This window comes from Mastigoproctus giganteus, chromosome 2 (assembly GCF_048544385.1).
Source record: "Mastigoproctus giganteus isolate SK-2022 chromosome 2, ASM4854438v1, whole genome shotgun sequence".
Taxonomy (NCBI): domain Eukaryota; kingdom Metazoa; phylum Arthropoda; class Arachnida; order Uropygi; family Thelyphonidae; genus Mastigoproctus; species Mastigoproctus giganteus.
The window spans coordinates 163,523,133-163,545,430 of record NC_143576.1 but is presented as its reverse complement, the minus strand read 5'-3'; the positions used below and the strand labels follow the sequence as shown (position 1 = coordinate 163,545,430).

The window sequence follows — 22,298 nt, the reverse complement described above, 5'->3', positions numbered from 1 at the left end:
CATCCATCTGAAATCTTTTTGGCGATCGATCAGGGGACCGGGACCTAGACGCACTTGTAGTTTCTTATACATTTTTAACTTCTGAAATACAGCAATGCGATTTCGTTGCTAGACACGCCGATCACCCGACTGATGGACAACTCTACCTTTGCTTTATACTTAAGAATAAATGTTTCTCACTCGTCCGCACTCCCCCCCCCCCCCACACACACAAAAAAAAAACACCTCTCCACGTTCTTTCCATAACTCCTCGTTTCTTTCCTATTTTTATATACCTTTTTACTTTTTTCCCCCCGGTTGGTGCGTCAAAACCTATAGCTTTCTTACACTATATGCTAATACTAATAATAATACAGGAAATGATCTGAAATAATAAGATGTGAAGATTGATTGAATGAAGTTCAGTGCATAAATAAGCGGTCCAAAAACTATTTATCAGCATTCTCCGATATGTTTCCCTACAGCCAAATAGAGTCATTACACTTGTAGTAATTGTAGTAACACAAACTATTTAGTGAGAGAGAGAGAGAGAGAGAGAGAGAGAGAAAAAAAAAAAAAAAACCCTTTGGGGGAGAGCCTTATTGTATCAATATGGTTGTCATACACCGTCCAGATTACCTCGTAGCCAATCAAAATTTGAATGAAATTCAGTGCATAAATAAGCCGATAAATGTATGTTAAGCCTGATTATTAAATTAAACGCGTGACATCGAACTAATTGTGGCTTGGTTTTCCTGCAAATGAGAGAAGATTGCTCATAAACTTATTTTCGCCTGCAGGCCTCCTTTACATAAGGCAATCAGCACTGCGCCTCTCCTGCCTAAAGGAAAGTCTACCAAACAGTCACAACATGACTAGGAGGAAAGGCTGGTGAATTAACCCACAGACAACCCGTTAACAGAGAGCGCCCGTTGCTCTTGTGACATGAGGTTACTGCTATGTGTTCATTACACCTACTTGGTCTCTCAATTCCTACACACGGTCCCGAATGCTGCAGACTTCGTCAATTATCCACCTCAAGCTCAACTGTTGAGCAGCTAAGGAGCTGCAGAGTCCTTGAAAGCGCGAAATGGAGCGGGGTCATTCTCACCTGCGACAGGTGACGGCGAAACTGGGCCACGGGCGAGTGCCGGTCGCTGGAGCGGAAGTGAGCCAGTAGAGCCTGACCCAGTGTTCATTCGTTAACCCCCGGCGCCAGTGGGATCAGTATGCCTGCAGCTAGCTGTCAGGCCAGTCAGGATCCACGTGGGCTTTCTGTGCATGCCGTTGCCGTGTTCGCCGTTAGACTTTGGGGGACGTGCCGACATGGAATTCCAGGTAAGTGAGAGAAGAGGATTTACTCCATTCCTTCCTGTAATCCCTTTTATCGGTCGGGGAGGGAGGGAGGGACGGAGAGAGGAAAGAAAGAGAAGGAGGAGGATGATGAAGATTGACTCACACGGATTCTTTTTTTCGCCGTGATGTATATTGTAGTTTACCGGATGTTACGGAAGGAGGATCTCTTGTGCGGAGGACTGGAGATAGCAGCTATTTCCGGGATGATTTTAATCTCTCATAATTTAGGAATAATAATCTTAAGACAAGTTGCTTTTTTCTTTTGTGTATAATCTTAAAGGGGAGTTTTATTTTCATGTAATTATCATTTAATCTAGATTTAAGCTTAGAATATAAAAAAAAAAAAACACCTTTTTGCTGTTTTCTTTTCCTTTTTCCATTTCTGCATTATTACTTAATCGAAAGCAGAGCATTTTTCTTCAGCGCATTTGGCAAATGAAAAGTGGCTGCTGAAATATCTTACATCACGTTTGCGTAATGAGGTTAAGGGTTACGCATAACGAATAAAAGTAGCAGAGGTCTTTTTAGGATACACACACACAAAAGCAGAAGCTTGGAAATCACTCCACAACCCACTCTAACCCAAAACAGAAGGTACAGACTTACGAGGCAATGTTTTGTTTGGAGATGTGGAGCATCACAAAAATTCATGATCAGAAAGGGGGCTCAGATTTCATATAACATCTCGACAAACGGTCTAGACCAGGTGGGCAACCTTGGGTTCGTCGATAGATTGTGGAATGTACGCATCTCAGATTACATTGAATTTTTTTAAAAACTCCTTTAAAATTTTTGACTAAGAAATTTATAATAAAAACTCATGTTAAAATTTCTTTATAAATATTTAATTAAATGTCTGTGACAGTATAACTAATATGAAAAAAAATAAATAAATAAAAAACCGGTGAATATTGGTATTAACATGGGAAAGCTTTAAAATATGGGATCACAATTAACAGACGGTTGTGTGTCTCTGATCTAGAGCAGAGGCCGTAATTTTTTTTAAAGGAAAATTTCTTACAAGTTTAATTTCACCCATCAATGAAGCTGTTAGCTAACTTGTAGGAGTTTTTAAATCTGTCCACACAGAAGAAAAGGCGTAAGGCATTCACAACTCGGACAGCATTATGGGGCTTCACACCTTTGCATAATGAAATTGATAGCCTGCATAAATTCATTTCCATCAAAACTTGAAAAAAGGTTAAGAAGCTGTACTCATCCTTGTTATGTATTGTGCCAGCTCTGCATCTTTGGATATAAAAATTCCTTGTGAACGAACACCCAGCTGTTGCTTTTTAATTTGAAGTGTGTATGATGCCAGTAAATATTTGTGATTATATATAATATATGATCAATCTACCATTATTATTGTCCAATCATGATATCGTTTAAATTTGAGTACTGTGTCCTCACGGCTAGTCCAGTGGTTATAATCCCCTGTTGTTCCTAAAGTCCTTGGATTGAATCCCTTCTTGACGATAGAAACTCTTATGAGTTGTTTTCATGCTGTGACCAGGTAGTGGTGGATAGACTTAGCTTTGAGTAAAAGTACAGGGTGTTTCAAAAAGATATGTTACAGCTGTAATCGATTAAAAAACATGTTATGTGCACAAGTTTTACTACATTTCTTACTCAAAAGGATTTTTTCGGTGTCCTGTTTATCTCAATACGCCTAACCTCTTGTTGCACACAACACATCTAACTGATATTCCAGTACTAACTATAATCATCACCTGTATCTAACTATTTCTCTGGAGTAAGCAAACTACACCATAAACAATTCCTCTGGTTTAGTCTGTATCGTCCCTTTGCCAAAAGCAAACATCAAGAGGAAAGAGGATTATATCCGAGTTTGTTTCTTCTTAGAACTTTTAACAAAAAAAAACTAAGAAATTGAGTTATAAACGGGAGCACTACGGACGTTATAAAATGCTTGGCACTTCACAGATTTACCATGGGACCAGATGAAAAGAGCGTTAAAAGCGAGTAGCACTGTAAACGAAAGTTATAATATGAGTTTACGCTATGTCACATGTAGGCATAATAATTTTGTAAAAACATAATTTCTGGCTTTCATGTTTCTTACTGAAACGGGATTTTGTTTTCTTCCATGATCAATTTTTTTTTAATTTAATTTATTTATTTTTTTAACTAGTGCCACACTAAATGCTTCTTAAAGCAGTGAACATCATTTCTTACAATCAGTGATGAAAATCATCAAGAATTATCCCCAGTCGTTTTGTGATGATACTCCTATTTCAGAACATAATAAACATATCACCGGTAGCTTTTTGCTATTGTTTTCTGCTTCTCTATCTCTCTCTCTCTCTCTCTCTCTCTTCCAAACCAGTCCGACCACTTATCTGAACTAATCAACATCCATTCCCTGCCAAACTCCAGCCTCACAGAGCCAACTTTCCTCTTCCTCATTTAACTCCTTCTATTCTTTGGAACAACCTTCCTTCACGAGTCTTTCTTCGAAATTAGAATCTACAAAAATTCAGGTCTAATGTCAACAAGTATGTTCTGTCTTCTCAACCTTCAACCCATTCAGGTTACTAAAATACTATAAGTATTAATATCCTTCGTATTTGGAATCACCATTAAAAAAATTCAGTACACGTAGACGATAGTAACTTAGTGATATTATAGACGAAAGATCCGACTGCTGCGTGGTTCTAACTGAACATTTAGTGTTGTGTTAAAGTTAAGCATACCGCGTGTTCGATTCTGCTTGTTAACAGAGCGGAAGTATTGCCCGACATGGTGTGTGTGTGTGTGTGTGTGTGTGTATATATATATATATATATATATATTTGCCCATCACTAGAAATATCCGTTTTTACATCGTTAAAACCAAAATACAAATCCTTATCCAACTAGCAAAACCTGTAATATTAATAAGGATATATGATGTGAGGGGGAATCAAAAAGAATTATGGTGATGCAAAAAAAGAGAAGGAAGGAAAGCGAAAGTGAGGGTGACCAAGAAGAAGAAGGGGATGCTGGGAGGTGGTGAGAAAAGACAGGGAAATGAGCTAAACGAAATTTAATTGAAATAAATGGAGGGAGAGGATTCGAAGAGCTTACCCCAAATAGCTAAGAAAAAGACTGAAATAATAATGACGACAAATGCCACCTTATTAGCTTCTCCGAGATGCGTAGGAACAAAATTGATTTCTTATTCTTTGATTAACTGAATCATCAATAGGACAAGTCATAAACGAGATCTTGGTATCCACCTGGATGCAATGGCACAGCACTAATTTATCAAAAAAGAAAGAAAGAAAAGATACCTTGTCAAAAAACCCAGAAAACTTTGCATATTTTTGTGGCAGAGTATCCATTGGTTCTCACAATATGTACGTTACCCCACATCGACAAACATCAATATACGGTCAAGTGTGAGCTCTACTTATCTTACCTTAAAGCGAGGGTCCCTAAACTACGGCCCGCTATAGAATTTTATCTGGCTCGCGGATATTTCAATCAGATCGTAAAAATTAAGATCGTTTCTAAAATTGGGTTCATGGGTCAGCTTCATAAATATCTTGAGAATATAAATATTAAAAAACCAAAGCAATTTCATTGTATAATTCACCAGCAGTCTTTGTGCGGAAAATATTTTTTGGGCGTAGATTTAATCGTGTCAACTGTAATATCAACAGTAAATTTTATTCGCAAGACTGGTCTGAATCATCGGCAATTCAGAAATTTTCTTGAAACTATTTTGAGGCTGAATACGGTTGTTATACCTCACTGAAGAACGATGGTTGAGTCGCGGTAACGTGTTGAGGCGTATTTTTTGAAGTTAGGATCGAAATAGATCTATTTATGAACGAAAAATTGAAACCTGTTCCGGAACTGTCAGATCTCAAATGGTTGTGGAACCTTGCCTTTTTAACAGATATATGTGAACACCCGAATTTTCTTAATATGAAACTACAAGGACGAGATAAACTTGTCATGTTGTATTAGAATGTCAAAGCATTTGAAACAAAACTGGAGTTATTTAAAAGTCAACACTTCGGAATAATTTTTCACATTTTCCATGTTGCGATAATTTATCTAAAAATATGCCTAGTTTTAATTTTTCTACTGAAAATTTTGTTCAAAACGTTATTTTGTTGAGGGATAATTTTCTGCGGATAGATTTTATGATTTTACAATTAGAGTTGATAAATCTTCAATCTAACGATGCACTGAAGACAATATTTAAAAATGAAAATCTAATTCAATTTTATTCAACATTATCTGAGTCAGATTATCTAAAAATTAAATATTTTGCAAGAAAGGTTACATCAATTTTCGAAAGTACAGGACATGTATATGTGAGCAGACCTTTTCAAAAATGAAATATGTAAAATCAAAAATACGATCACGTCTAACTGACCCGCATTTACATGACTTTTTAAGAATTGGAACTAGTACTTTAAAACCTGATATTACGAAACTTATTCGCACTCTACAACCACATTCATTGCATTAATTATAATTTTGTTGTTACTACTGTATTTTTGTGATTAGCACAACAAATAAGTAATAATTAAAATTTGATAAAAACAAACTGGTATATTTTATATTACATATCCGTCGATTTATTTTTGAATCTGTATATATATGTAGGTATAACATTTATTTCTCTGCATAAATATGATCGAATATAATTAGGGACTAGAAATAATTAGGCCATATAATTAGGAATTTTCTCCGGCCCGCCAAATATTCCAAAAATTCATATGTGGCCCACTTCTTTAAAAGTTTGGGTACCCCTGCTTTAAAGAGACCTAAATTTGAATGTGGATCTGAGATCTTCTTCCATTTAATGAAACTACTGAAATGATAAAACTAGAATTCATAAAACATCTTTGCTTTTTGAACCACTTTGCGTATCCCAACACTGATTATAATGAATAAAGGCAATAAAGGCAAGAATAAAGGCTATTGGCAATTGCTGACTATCTCTTATTCCTATATAAATCTTATGAATAGTAAGGTAGATGTTCAAGTTCTAAAAGAAAACACTTGCCTTAACGTTCCAACCTGAATCTTTACCACCTCGAGCGCTTACTTTCCCCCCACTGGCGAAATGATGAGGAAAAGTGCCACTGAACGAAGTTCCAGCGAAAGAAACACTTTTTCTGCAACACTATAGGTCTCAGACGAGAATAGCATATATTTTTTTTTTTTTCTCCAGCAAACTCGGGTTTTTCAGCCAGCAAACCGACCACAGAACACAATTTACACACAGTATATACGGCGCCATCCCCAGGCAGGGAGGGGAGGAGACGGGTTTCTGTCTCCTCCTCTCCCTGCTTCCCCCCATACTTCGCCTGGTGGGGCTCGTCCCCACTGACCTCTTTGGGGATGCCTACTCTATCGTCCCCATCCTTCTACCTGTTTTTTCCCCGGTCTTCAGTCTCCCCCCCCCCTCTCTCTCTCACTAAACCGACCGAGTACGCCCCTAACAATGCCGCCAATTTCTAATCAGCGTCTAAATTCTACCGCTTTCTTGTAAATCTCTTTCGGCCTTTCCAAATTTTAGTGTTCACCCCCCCCCCTTTTATAGGCCTAGCTACTGAAATTCTTGGAAACTAGGTAGTAGAGCCTGCCAGAGTACTTAAATAATCTATTGGGTGCTTGACCTGCCTCCTCGTGGCAAAGTGTGGTCCCAGATAGGGGCTATACGGCTAAATGGTCAGAGAAACAACAGAACATAACACTACACAACAAACCACTTCCCACACACCCACACACTTTTTAAATCTCTGGCCTCCACAGAGTTCTGTGTCACTCACAAAGAATACAACGCGGAGATGGAGTTAACCCCTGGTGCCGTCAGACAACTAACAAACTTTACAGTATATACGGCGCAGCCTAAGTTGCTGATGCGTCTAAAAACAAGGCAACAACTAAGACACAATGGTAATTCTACTTTCTTTGAACAGGCTGTCCTATAATGTTAACTGAACAAGTAAACTTGTCCAATTGTTAAATCGTAATGCTAATTACAAATCAATTTGGTTTTGCAAATTAATGTAATAGTGAAGAAATTTTCTTAATGTTCACTATGCAGTTTAAGAGTGTAGGTGTGTGCGCACGCGCGTTAAGCGCCAAATAACTAAGCCTATGAGACGTCAACATATTGTGTCTATAAATTGAGTGCATTCATCTGTCGGTTTGCTGTTTGTTCGCTGGGTGAAAAACCAGAGCTAGTTTCTTGGAAAAACCCACACAGCCGTGGAAGAAAGGTCATAAAAATTACTCGTGTTATTGACGGGATTCAAACGCAGGACGGTGGTTATATCCACAGGGAAGACGGTGGTTATATCCACTGTGCTATCCGCGAGAGCTCTTTAGGTAGTACGATGAATGATCCCACATTTATTCGTAATGCCTCTAACTTGTCTCTGTCATACCTTCCGGTTGTTACGATGTTATGATCGCCATCCTCCCATGCCGTGTGGAAAAAAAAATCTTGAGTCCGTATTTCGTCTCGAGGGGAAGAATTTCTATTGCTTTTTTTTTTTTTTTTTTTTTTTTCACTACGTGGCAAAGTAATCGATGTCTTATAGCCTTAGTTGTTTTTGCGCCCAATGCATTTCATATATCCCTTTTCTAAGCTAAGTAAAAATGTCACACGAAGTGCATTATATTATATTCATGAAATTTCTCTTGAATCGCAGCCATTTTCTACGGGCGTTTCTTTTTTAAATCTTTGTCAATACATGTGGCCAATTTCCATTACAAAAGTAGAATCACTAGGTTTCACTAAAGCAGAGTCGACGTCATTGGAATTATTATATGAAGATTTTCTATCCAACCAGTCTTTCTGAGGTAGTTCTTTAGTGCTTGTTGTTGTTGGTTTTTAAAAGCATCGGCGACTTAGACAATGTTGCTTCATTGTGTACAAGGGGGTGTTCAGGGCCGATTTCATGTGCAGGCTGAAAAAACCATTAATAACCTCATGAAGGTTATTAATGGTTTAAACCCTACTTCCTCCGCTTGAGATCGACAAACTACAGCGCCAATTCAAGAGATATTTAGAAATTCCTCCAATCTTAAGATTCGGTTAGACCTGTCTAAAACAATGAAAGACGCGACACCTTGTCTCAATAAGCGCTAAATCAGTGTTTCTCGGTCTTTTGTGCAAAGTATCCCCTTTTAAAAAGAAAATACCCCTAGTATTTTGATACATACAATTCAGCTTTCTCATTTCAGTTGTGTTGGCGTCCAGACTTCTCTCGCGCACCCCTAAGTAGAGGTGTTAAAATGGCCCACTAGTCTGTTAGCAATGGGCTATTTTAACAAGGGACTTGGATAATCCCCAAAAGTTTGAGGTTAGCGCGAGCCCTCCGAACTTTCCCCCGTTTGAGAAACACTGCTTTGAATCTGCACCAAGGTCCTGAGCTAAAGGGAGGGTCAAAATGAAAAGAAAAAGTTGCATTAAAAATAATTAAATTATATGGTACCGTTATCATTTGTTCGATTGCTGTCTTCATTATTCCAGACGAGGCAAATCAAATTTCACGATCGACCTGGAAAGGTTCATTTTAGCTGAAAGAAGTTACTCGACTACGAATTTTCTCCTGAAGCTTTCTTTGCATATTCAGTGAATACAACAAATTTCTTGTTTGCATGATCACTGTACCTTCTTTCTTTTTTTAATGGTGAAAAAGATTCCGTAACAACAAAAATTAGAACTTTTTACGAGCTGTATTAGTAGCAGCCTTCTTTCAGAATCTTTGTTGTTGTTTTTATTCGCGTTCTGTTTTATGTATCTTGTTTAGGGAAAGAAGGGCGAAATAAATCAAGTGAGGAAATCGAACATGATAAGCATTTAACATGTAATTAATTCTCTGGAGTTCTTAAATTGAAATTAGTTCACTAGGTGGCGTAGATCTCTTTTTCAACGCAATTTTTGTGTAAATCTAAACGTGTTTATGAGCAGTAGTTTAAGCAAGAAAATTTTCGATGCACAGCCATTTCAAGAACATATAACTTATTCTAATATTTATTCATATCATAGACTAATTTAGCTCAATTTTGACACGAATTAAATTTTAATGGTAATATAAGACAAGAATTTTATTGTCTATTTTCACTCATGATAATATTAATGGCTATTGTCTTTCAGTGTACAAATGAGAAATGTGTTAGGATTAGTTAGGTGCAGCTTTATTAGATGCACCTAACTAATAGAGAGGAGGTCCTCCTTTAAACCTCATGCCATGGACTTAATAAGATGTTGAAAGCGTGCCACAAGAGTGCTGGTTCATGTTACCTCAATTGCTTCCCACATTTGTAGTAAACTGGATGGTTGCGGATCTCTATTCTGAATAGTTCGTTCGACCTCATCCCACAGGTACTCAGTTAGACAGATCTGATGACAAGGAAGTCTACCACAGTAGGTTGAATTCGCTTTCATATTTCCAGAACCAATTCTGTACAGGCCTTCGCGAGCATGGTTATAATACCATCCTCCTAGACCGAATGAAAAGGCTTGAGTTCAAATACATCAATAACGCGAAGAATTTTTATAAGTTGTTTTTATAACCAGAGTTAAGTCAGTCGATCTAAGGCGAAGGTTGCATTTTTTTTTTTTATTCCGGAAACTCAGGTTTTTCGTCCAACAAACAGCAAACGACCGCAGAATACATACATTAATACACATAATATATTGACGCCTCGTATTCTTGATTGCTTTGGCGCTTAACACAAGCATGCACACACACACACACACACAATTCTCTCTTCGTGGCGCGGCGCGTTATCCTGTTGACTAAACCCAACTGTGGCGTCCAAAGATTGCTCCACTAATATCAAAGGTAGCAATGTGCATAACGAAAATACTCGCCCCCCCCACCATCATCCAGTCGCCACCACCAGCCTGCACTTTTTATGGGTCCATGGATTCAAATTGTTTTCGCCATCAGTGTGAATTAGCTGGAGCCGCGATTCGTCAGATGAGGCAACGTTTTTCCAATCATTCGTTGTCTTGTGTTCTTGTTCCTAAGCTCACTGTAACTGTACCTTCTTATTTATTATTATTTTTTTTTTTTTTGTTGAAAGGAGTGGAACTCAGTTCGGTCATCGACTGCAGAAGACTGCAGAATCCCATCCGTAGCAAGGTATGAGGAACTGTGCGTTCGGAAATGCCTCTTTGGTTAATACTGTTGTTGCTATTTGATTTGTGGCATTTATATTGCTCTACACAAGTCTTGTCAGCCTCTTGTATCAACGAGACATTTACACCCACAGGGTCACCGTTAACTGGATGTTATTTGGTTGTTGGATCAATCTCGATACACCAGAGAAACAGTCGTGTGAGTCACATGAGCTGTTATCACCGAGAGGGTCACTATACCTCGGAAAAATCCACTTGTACTGGAGAGGTGCTAATGTATCCACAGTCTGCGAAGGCGGTGTTAAAGAGAAGTTGGATAAATATAGACTAGTGAGTTTGACTTCTGTGGTAGGGAAGATCATGGAGTCGCCTATGGTTAATGACGCAATTCAGGATGATATCTGAACAGATCCCAGTATGGGTTCGTTAAGGGGGAACCATGCTTGATCAATCTGGTAAATTACTATGAGGAAGTCATTAAACAGTTGAATTACAGGTAGCATTTAACATTACATATCTAGATATTAGGAAGCTTTAGATACCATCCCTCATGAAATGCAACTATATTAATAGAAGAAGTGGAGTTAGTAAGATCCTAAGCTGGATAGCAAGCTGGCTAAAAAGATAAGAGACAGAGGGTTGTCATAACTGGTCACTCTTCAGAGTGAATCAGTTTAACAAACTGGATCCCTCAAGGCTCTGTGTTGGGTCCCCTCCTCTTTGTTATTTTCATAAATGATATTGACAACGGCATCCAAGGGAGGCTATCAAAGTTTGTAAGATGGAAAACTAAGGCGGAGAAAAACGGTCGTTGACAATTCGAGCCAGTCATGCTGCTTTAAGACTTGTCATACATAGTACGAAAAATGGCAACTAAATTTTAATGATTATAAATATAAGGTTATGCATGAAATTTTCCATGCTGTGTAAACAGGCGTTTAGGAAGGAATAATATGGTGTCTTGTCCATGATTTACAGGATCTTTGCTAGTACGGAGAAGGACGTCATCATTCCACTATATAAAGCCATGATTACACCGCATTTGCAATATTGTATTGTATTCGGATCAGGTGCCCACATCTAAAAAACAAAACAAAAAAACATGGAACTTTTGAAGAGGGTTTAACGAATGGCAACTAGATTACTGATGAATGCAAATTGATGCACATAAAAAGAATATCTTAGATAGCGTGGACTTCAAATTTTGACAACTTGACGTCTTGACGTTGAAGTGTATAAAGAGTTGAAGGATTTAAGTGAAATGAATAAGGATGGGCTGTTCTTTATCGAAGATGAGAAAATAACTTGGGGGGGGGGGACGAAAATTAAAATATCAGGAAATAAGAGAAGACCGGATCTCATAAAGTTCATGATGGGCAGCGGGTTGTCGAACATTTGAATAAGTTGCCTCCTACCGTGGCAGAGGCTGTGAGTCTAAATAAATTCACAGCAGAATTGGATGGTGGGAATGGGAACAGTACGAATATTCTGGTTTATTTGATTAGTAATTTTATTATTATTTATTTACGTTTAATTTTTGGCTGGTGCAGAAAAAGCTTGCTCCTTGCGGCCTTTTTCTATACTAATACTAAGTGACAGATTAATACGATCAGAAACGAAGAATCCCGATTAAAAAAGTATTAGTTTTTATAGCTTAGGTGATTTACTTCCCTTAATTTTTTTTCTCCACTTTTTACTATTTTTTAAAGAGATTAGCACTCTTCTTGTTTTTTTCCTTTTTACGGTTCTATTAATTTCGTATTACCAGAAGTTCCACCGAGTTCTGCACGAGTTACAATTTATATTATTTCTTCCCATCATTACAACTGACATATGTCTTCAAGGGAGGAAAGAAAGCACAGCTTTGAATAGAAGCTTGCCTTCAGCCACCCTACCTTCGAACATTAACCTTATTTGCATGATCATCATTCTTTAATGCCTCTACTTAACAGCACTTCAAGGACAGACCAAACACTGTTCCAAACACAGGCTGTGAATAAAATCTGCGTGATCATCATCGCTGGTATTCGCTTCTCTGATATAATGGTTTCTGAAGAAGGAACCTGAGTAATTTTTGAGAAGATTCGAAAACTCGAAGTGCTTTTATGATCATTTTATTCCTTACAGCTCTTTAAAACATTAAAAAAAATTACAGCCCCTTTATCAGTATTCTGTGAAGTGAGTAACGAGTCCCTTCTAAAAATAATGTACGTTAGATATTTTTTCCGTAAAGTTTATGAAATAATGTAACAGGACCATTTCTGTAAAAAAAAAAAAATAATAATAAATAATTATTGGGGTTAAATGAAAAACTTACCAGAGTTAACATGGCATACGTAACTGTTTTTATACTGATCTTTGCTACATGCGCACTGTTTCCTTTAAACCGTTGACGAGTTAATCTATCTCGGGCGAATATTGACTTCACGTCCTCCCCCCCCCCACTATCCTCCAAAGAACGCCGTTGTTTATCTTACAAACGAACAATACACAAATCGCTCGAAGTTCAATGCAACTTGCTTTACTAAAACATAATGATTACAGAGGAGTTAGCATTGGTATCAGCCATATAGCGAAAGGAAGCCATAGGTTTTTCTGCAATAACAAAAAAATAAAATTAAAATAAATAAAGAAAAAGTCGATAAGGAAGTAAAAAAAAATTATGCGTTTTCCCGCTCCAGTAAGTACTATCCAACACACTTTTGAATTCATTTAAACTGTCAGTCTCAACTAACCGTGAAGGCAACTTGTTCCAGTGAACAACGATTCGCTGGCTAAAAGAAGTTTCTACAATCTAGTCTAAACCTCTTCTCATGTAATTTGAATTTATGGCCCCTACTTCAGTTCTTAATAACAGTGAAAATCCCGCCTTCATTAATTTTACTAATCCCTCTCAGAGCCTTATAAACCTCAATCAGATCCCCTCTTAGGTGCCTTTCCAAGCTCTGTAGCCCACACAATCGAAGTCTTTCTTCGTACAGTTGCCCTTTTGTCGATCTCACCATGCGAGTTGCCCATCATTGAACTCTTTCAAGAAGCTCAATATCGTTTTTCAGATGTCTTCATACTTAGACACAGTATTCCAAATGGGGTCTTACAGTGAGATTATGACCTCCCTATCTCTATAGGATAATGTTCGATAAATCTTCGACAGGAGACCATAGACTTTCCCGGCCGCATGTTTACACTGCTTGTAGAACTTCATATCTACCCGTTTCATGACTCCAGATCCCTTTTTTCTTCTACTGTTTTTAATTCAACCCCACCAAGTGTACAAGCTATTTTGGGGTTGCTGTTCCCCCAGTGTAAGACCTTGTTAGTTTTTTTTTTTTTTTTAGGCGCATCGGCCATGTTGCTCCTTGTATATTGTCTGTAAATTGCGTGTTCTGAGGTCGTTTTTCCGTTCGCCCTGGAGAAAACACCGTGCTACCCTCTCCTGAGACCGACTAACTCAGCCACTTTTGTGAAAAAGGCCCATAAAAATTCCTCACGTCATCGATGGCACTAGAACTCAGGTCTTTTCCATCCGATGTAGGGAGGACGGCGATTCTACCAACTGTCTTACCCACGAAGGCAACAAAGCCATGTTGTGTACATTCACACCTTGAAAAGAGATGTGAATGGTTACCATTAATAATAACAGGTAAATCATAGCTATGGTGATAGCAGCGAGAACTCTGTGGCTCAAAATCATTGTGATTATGACAAGAGTTTTCGTTATTTTTTTTTTAAATTAGTTATGACAATCTAAGGTTTAATACATATATATATATATATATATATATAACAAAAATACACACTACAAAGTATTTTAAGATTTTTTTTTTATTAAGCATTGAAAACTTTACAGAAAAAAAATGTAAATATTAACGACTATACTGATTTTTTATCAAAATATCCTCCATGCGATTTTGTCCCTGCGTTACACATACGTGGCATTCCGGAGGTTAATTTTATAAAAATAGTGCCTTGACTAACATTATTCCAAGCGATCTGCAAGGTTCCCATAAATTTTGCGAAGCTATGCAGTCGTCACTGACTTAACTGTCCAGATGAACCTATAAAAGCTCTATTGGGTAGCCAGGCGATTGGGGTAGCCATACCATACCATACCATAATTTTCAATTCCCCTCTTGCAGAGTTTAGAGCTGTGCTTCGGGTCTAGTCTTGTTGTAATATGAAATTTCTTCTCACAAATTATAAGTCTAGAGGATATGGCATTATGTTCAAGAATTCTTTTATAGCCTTCTTGTCTTAAAATTCCTTCAATTCTGACGACTTCACCCACTCCAGAAAAATAGAAGCAACCCCAGATCCCTACAGTCAACCACGCTGATGGAACCGTCAGCATGCTTGACTGTAGGCACTAAACAATGTGGCACCATTTTTATTTCAGTTGATCGTCTCGCATAAACTCTGCGCTCGGATCCAAAATTTTAAAATTTGGATTAATCCGTCCACAGTACGTTCTTCCGCTCTTCGGTTGTCCAATTTTGATGCCTCTCAGCCCAACCGGGTTTTTTTTTTTCGATTTTCCGGATTAAATGTTATTTAAGTTTTTTTTAATTTTAATACTTAATATAAAATATTTTAACAAAAATTGGTAAACAAGTTGGCCCTATTTTAATAAAATAGGAAATTAAGAAAAATAAAAATTAAGGAACTTTGAAAATTAAGAAAAATAAAACGTAATTCCAAACTTTTAAGAATTTATTCTTAAAAGTTTGGAATTACGGACTTGGATCCAAGAGGGAAATCTAATTGTGCATGTGTCAGTTTAGGGATGCCTTTAGTTTGCAGTTATACAGAACTGAATTTTTTGCTTCCACCGCTCATCATTTCCAATACTCTCTGTTAAAAACAGAATACTGTATATTGCCAAAACCTTTTTGCCTCTTGAAAGTCCTGTTTTTTTTACACAGTAAGTCAACTGAAATTAGTTCTTGATTAAAAGTCATTAGGACCATTTTTCTGTAGGAGACGCGCGTAGGCAAAGTCCCACATACCAATGGCCACTGCCACTACACGTCAGATTTCTTGCTGGTCGTGGTGCAACATCAGAATGCACTTCCCCACACTGTATTCTGTGCATAACGTTGCTACATTCTATATGCGATGTAGTGATCTTCACATTACGTATAGTTGCTCTCAAGTTTACAACTATTTCCCTTTGAAGTTTTATTTTGCACGTTCTGACCACATTTTCGAAAACGGAATAGAATGTGATGTGATGATTTACTCTGCTAACCTGTAGCCTACGTATGATAAAAACACTTTACACAAATCTGTTACGACCTCTGTTTTTCCATGAACCTTTTCCTAAAAATATATTGGCGAATTCTTCTTTTAGACCATGGTTTTGTCCTCGCTGGTAGCACAGTGGTTATAATCATTCCCTACACCAGATGGAAAAGGCCCGGGTTCGGATCCCCCTCAAGGAATTTTATTTATTAACGGAACTTTTATGGAACGTTTATTTATTATTATTATTTTCTCACTCCGTGGCTGAGTTAGTCGGTCTCAGGCGAGGATCGAAAAGTTTTCTTCTCTCATAAACTCGGGTTATTTGTTCATTAAAAAAAAAAAAGGAAACCCATCAGAGAACGCACGCAGTTTATGGAAGCAATACAAATGGGTAGATGATGAGAAATCTTGGGTAATTGTAATATGATTTCCCCCCCCCAGACAAAGTTTAAGTATGAAACTTGAATTTGACTTTTCACGAAATGAGTGGTTGCCACCATGCCCAGTCTCTATGCTAAATAATTCATCAGATGGCCAGTTTTTCGTCAGGGAAGGTTGTAAGCGGGCAGATACATTTTTTGCTTAACGAAATATGAGATTATGGGAAAACAGGTTAAGGTGTTTTATACGGGTCACTGAATGTCTTTTCCACCCTTCGAAAATTCACCATAAAGACGAAAAAGGAGTTTATGCTTTTAACAGTGGGAGGTTTGGGTTTGTACTGACGTTGTCATTATTTATCTAAAAGTAAAAATAACATGCTAGGTGAGGGGCTGTTCTAGAGTGTATCTAAAATCTATCATCGAGAATGTTACAGGTAGCTAATAATTTGCCTACACAGTACGTGACATCCAGGTAAGCGAGAAAGTACATGGCCACGAGGGTCTTGACCACGTGTTATGAATCATGCATCAAGTCATACCACCACGACAGTTAGCTATAACGAGGTCAAATATTTGAAATGCCGAACTTCCCTCTTCTCCCCCACTGGCACACCAGGTGCAATGAACTTGTCTACCTTTCACTTTCGTCAGTTTACCTTGGTTGGTGACACTTTCTGCCTCCGTCACTTACACCGTCGAACAGCGCAACTAATAAACACTTTGACACACACGGGTATAATTTCCCCATTTGTTGCCCTTCAACGTGGTCAGAGTATAAACATTTTAACACTTCGTTCTAAAGAATGGCCTTCAAGAAGCGCTCACGTGAATGACTTGCAGTAGTCACAACTCTGCCAGTGATAATGAGCTGTGATTAACTGTAAACCAGTTGGATCGACTGTCTTTGTGGATTACTCGTGTGTGTCAAGGATAGTGACTGTCAGTACCATGTAATACTATAAAGTGTCTTATGGAATATCATCCAATTCCGTATAAAGGTTGATGACTATGGCAGACTAAGAAGAAAGCCTTTCAGAATTACGCCAAATCAAATAAAGTTTTGCGTCAAGGAAGATAATTTGATAAAGAGATATCAGGCGGTAATAGCGAGAGTTGTTACTAGCAGATTTTTTGAACATCATTCTGGTCTCCCACCCATCAGTGCCAAAACAACATTAAATGGAAGAGGTGAAACAAATGAAAACATTACATTGAGCTCACCAAAGTCTTGGAAAAACGCAACTGACAAATAATAGGATAGAAGAGTTTTGGTCTGTGAAAACTGGTGCACAGATGGCCTCTGCGCGAGTATAAATAAAAATAAATAAAATTTTCGTTTATGCTGTGGGCAGTGGCGGATCTAGAAAAAATAACAGGAGGAACACCATTTTGTGCACTAGAAAATGATTACATTAGCATTAGTGTTGCTAACTGCAGTCAGTTGAAAATAGCTGAGCCACAATGAAAAAAATAGATAAAATCCTATGTTAACAATGGAAAAAAAAAAAAAAAAAACTTTGTAGCTAAAGAGAATTTAAACGATTGGTGTATATTTTCCGAAAAACGACAGGGGGCACATTCCCCGGTGCCCCTACACTGAATCCGCCACTGACTGTGGGGAATTCACGACGGATTGGAGCAGTTTGAGATAAAAACAGCACAAGAATATTACTGTTTTGTGATATCACGGAGATTCGAACAAGCGCGGGGAAGTTGAATAATTATGTAATTTTACGCTGACCTGTCGCCTATGGCCGACCATGTATATATATAGATCCTGTGGTGTTCTCCTATCGACAGCCAGGAGATTTTCAGTTAAGCGATTGTTATTTGAACTAAAAGAGAACAACACGTCTCCCACAGTCGAGCGTTAAAGAGCATTTCAATTTGAGCATGTGGTTTTTGCTGAAAAGTGGAAATGAAAATAAAATAGTAGACAAATGATGAACTTGTACTTCGAATCGTGCATGCTACTACTACTTATATCATGCAGAAATGCTTAAAAGTAAAACGTGTTTTGAAATCGCTCCAGGCTGGCAGAGAACGTTGGCGGCCATTTTGAATGGTATCTAATATGTTTGTATAACTAAAAGGTGACATCTTGTTCTTAAAATTACCCTCAGTATCCTGTGTAACAAAAAATACTGTTATCTACTACAAGCTGATGAATTCCTTTTCAGTTTTTTACTTTTGAAGAGCCATACGACTTTAGCAGCAAAACTGAGCAATATTCAGAAAAAAGCACTGTTGGAGAAAACCGTTATTCTCTCTCCATTAACCAACAACAAATTGTTATTTGGTTTTTTTTTTTAGGAGCATTAGCAACTAGGGCCATATTGCTCCGGGATATGCGGTGGTCATTCCCTGACCTTTCCGCATCCTCCGCATTTGGTGGTGACGGGCTCGAACCCGGGTCTAATCAAGAAGCGTGTGCTACGCACTACTGCTCCTTCCCACCTGGCTACGGAGGCGCCCAACAACAAATATTTGCGTGCTTATAAAATTTCTTCGCTAGCCATTAAAAAAGTACGTTTGTTAGTTATAATAGCTCTAAAGAAATGTTCGTGTGATCCGAAAATCATGATGCGCAATCAAAAACCTGTACTAATGCATATTTTAGTGATAACAATAAATAGCACGTTTGAATTATCCGGCCACTGATAATTAAATATTGTTCGGTTGCCTTTGGTTTATCGCCTATTAAATTTATATTTATCGCCTATTAAATTTACGATCTTAGAAGATGATTCCGCCAATCTGATTATTGAAGCCATTATTATTTTGAAGGACTATGCTTATTCATGAGAGTGATAGTGGCAACATAACTCTCTCTGTGTTTTTATAAAGCAGTTGTTGTTTTGTTATTGTTCATTTGTTTTTCACCAAATGCATTTCTTTGCTTGGTCAGTGGCGATTTGATGTGTTTTATCAGCGTGGGCAAACCTGCTACTGTGGTATGTCGAAGGAAAAAGGCACAAACTACATTTCAAAAGATTAATTTGACCAATGGGGGTTCCTCAGCAGGAGATTAGAACGAGAAACTAACACTACAGCAATTTCGGGTGCATTGAAAATTCGCACCCACCGTGCTATAACACAAGGAGTTTGTAATCTCTTTTTTTTAATATATATATATATATATATATATATATATATATAAGTACTACTTTGGCTCATCACAACAATAATAATTTTCCAGCGTGTCACTTGGATAGGTCAATGAAAGTAGAATAAGCAATTTCAATAAGTAACTCCTCTGATCATATGGTCATCTCAGCGTATAAACAGAAAACTTATTTATTTTTATCATAGGACGGGCGGGAGCAGAAAATCTCGCTGGCCTACAGTTGCCAACTTCCTAAAGAGAAACTAGAAAAAGACATTTACACAGTGCTGCCAAATAGCTGTGGCTAATGAGATGATTAATTTGAAAACAATGGTGACAAAACTACCACACTGCCCTGCTAGATCCGATACAGTGTTTTTTTTTTTTTTATTATTATTATTTTTTGTGTGTGAAGGAGATATGCAGAGTCTCTTGGCGGTTGGTTCTAATATTGTTGTTATTAAGTCCACGAAAGATATTCCTGAATCCCGAGGGGGGGGGGGGGCAGAATTTGCAGCCACTGGGCTACCATCACTTGCTTTTTCAGGGTAGAAAAACTTATTTTTAGCACTTTTCTTGTAATACCGTAACCATTTCTCTCCTGAGAAAAATTTTATTTTGCATTCAAATAAATCTTTGATAAATAGACAAGTCATCTGTTTAACATTTCATGTATTCAGTGTCTTATTAAGTAAGTTTAATAATTCAGGAAGTACATTAATAACTAAAATCAGGACTACAGTCCAACCCTTCCAGATCTGGCAGTATATTATCCGGAACCACTCATTTTCCGGCAATGTTAGGAACAATTCGAGAATCGGCAAATGTAGTTCTGGGAATGGCCATTCGTCGAATATGTCATTGCTAATTGTGCAGGGTGGAATCACTTCACAGACACATGTTTTTACTGCGCTCCAGCGGCATCGAGAAATTTGTACGGCCATGGAATTGTCTTAATTGCTATATTCGTGAACAAGATTAGCGTCTCATTGATAATATGAGATGGATTACTTAGTTTTTGGGTTTCATAGTTAGTACGTGAAGCATCAGACTGAAGTAACAATTCATAAATACTATCAGTTACTGTTTAGTGAATTCTTTTAGAACTTTTCAATTGTCGTTTGTACACATCAACATAGCAATTTTTATCCATTTTACAGAAATTCAGTATTTTTTGCGGCTTTTTTAAGACATGATCGATTGTACTTTGTGCAGGGTCGGCGCTAGCCTGAATTCTACTTGCCTGAGATGTATCCTTTTGTGGTACCAATGTCGAGAGGCGCCCCTGTCCCTAACTGGAGTCCTGATTTTGGGCGTTCCGGGAAATAGCCAAGGGCAGCTCCAGAGGGGGGTAATTGTAGAAAAATACCTTACTAAGATTATTCCAGAAGCATTTGGTAGCAAACTTCCCAGTTTTCATGGGTGGTAATTGCTGGTACTGGCAGGTTGGTACTCTGGCTATACGGAAAGCAGACTTTGCGACGTTTGGTTTTGCTTCCTTGGTAATGCGCGATATACTGTACTGTATATATTTTATTACTGGAATCTATCCTACAGCACAAGTTTGTTGTGATCTGCTTCCTCGTAGCCTGGACTGCTCCTGGGAAGCAGCCTTCTGATGATCGTTGCTTTCTGGTAGCAAAGTGGCCAGAAACAACACAACAAAAAAAATAATAAAATAAAATAAAAATGTGGCCAAATCGGAGTTGAAATAACATTCAGGAGTATAAGACAGGCCCATGTGGCTATGCAAACAGAATACAATCCATCCATCGTCCGGTTCTCATATGAGAACCGGACGATGGATGGATATGAGAGTTGTGAAAAATATGCCATGTAGACAGATAGATCTAGATAACATTATTTGTTGCAGATGCCACATTCACAAAAAAAAAAAAAAAAAAAAAAAGAAAAAAGACAGATAGATTGCTAGGCTTCAGTACTTTAATCTGTAGTAATTACAACATGTATTTAACTCAAAAAGTAGGCAACATTAGCCTGATACTGCACAAACAATTTTTTTTTTTTTTTTTTTTTTAATTCTGGGTAAATTCGAAGTGAAAATAAATAAACAATATTTCAAGTGGTTACCTAAAAGAGTAAGTTGCGTAATGTAATTAAATAAATTTATCAAATAGTTACTGAATTTGACAATTTTTCCTTGAGAGGGGCACCAATGTCTTACTCCTCTCTGCTTACTTTAAATGCTCAGTTAAAATCTTTGAGTACCGAATTTGGTCGAAAGATAGCCTCCCTGTTTCTACATAAAGAGGATTAGTTTAAAATCTGATAAAATTATCTAATATGCATCTCACGCCTGCTTCTTAGCAGGCGTAGAGCTAGCTTAAATTTGAGATGCAATTAATAGAGCTACATGAGTATCACGTTCTTTTTGAAACAAGGGGAAAAAAACCTCTTAACCTATTGGTGCCCTTCCCCATCACATATCTATGTGAGACGGATTTTCTGGTCTAAGAGCGATTAAGTACCATCATAAATTACATGTTAACGCCGATCTGCCTCTGAAAAACTTTTTACGTCTCTTTACTTTTCTTGACATTTATTCTTTTAACCACGTCAGCCAGACGCATCTACCTTAGGGACCAACTCAAATAAAATGCTGAAGGTGATGGGTCTCATGAATTTTCGCGAGCAGCGCGGGTCAGGAACAGTTTCCTTGCCATTAGTTTATGGTTTTTTCAAAATAGGGTTTAATTTCTGTTGATTTACAATTTAAATTTTTTATATTTAATAATTAAACAAAATTACACGAAACTAATAACATTCTTATTGCTTGGTTGTAATAATATTATTAAATATTGAGAACCATATATGAAACAGGAAAGCAATACAGAAAAATCAAATACTGTATTACTAAAAACGAATATTTTTCGGATAATTTCAATATGAAACCATGTTTTGTGACACACTAAGTTTTAAACTTCGGCAGAGGTCAAAACACTTAGAGCAGCCTAAGTGGACGCGGGCCGCATAATATAAAGGAATAGGGAGCGACTTGGACCGTCGCCACCGTAATATGACTATTACGGTGGCGACGCTTGGACACCCTTGAACTACCCTGAAGTTCCCGGCGTTGCGTGGG

At 37.6% G+C, this 22,298-nt stretch overlaps 1 protein-coding gene across 1 annotated transcript in view; it reads left to right on the top strand.

The window, feature by feature from the left end:
* The first annotated feature begins 1,223 nt into the window (after positions 1-1,223).
* Positions 1,224-22,298, top strand: part of LOC150089717 (uncharacterized) — a 100,461-nt gene continuing 79,386 nt past the window's right edge. The window contains exon 1 of the mRNA XM_090368759.1: positions 1,224-1,317. Coding sequence (XP_090224885.1) covers positions 1,261-1,317 — 57 coding nt within the window. The 5' untranslated portion in view covers positions 1,224-1,260. The remainder of the gene's footprint in view (positions 1,318-22,298) is intronic.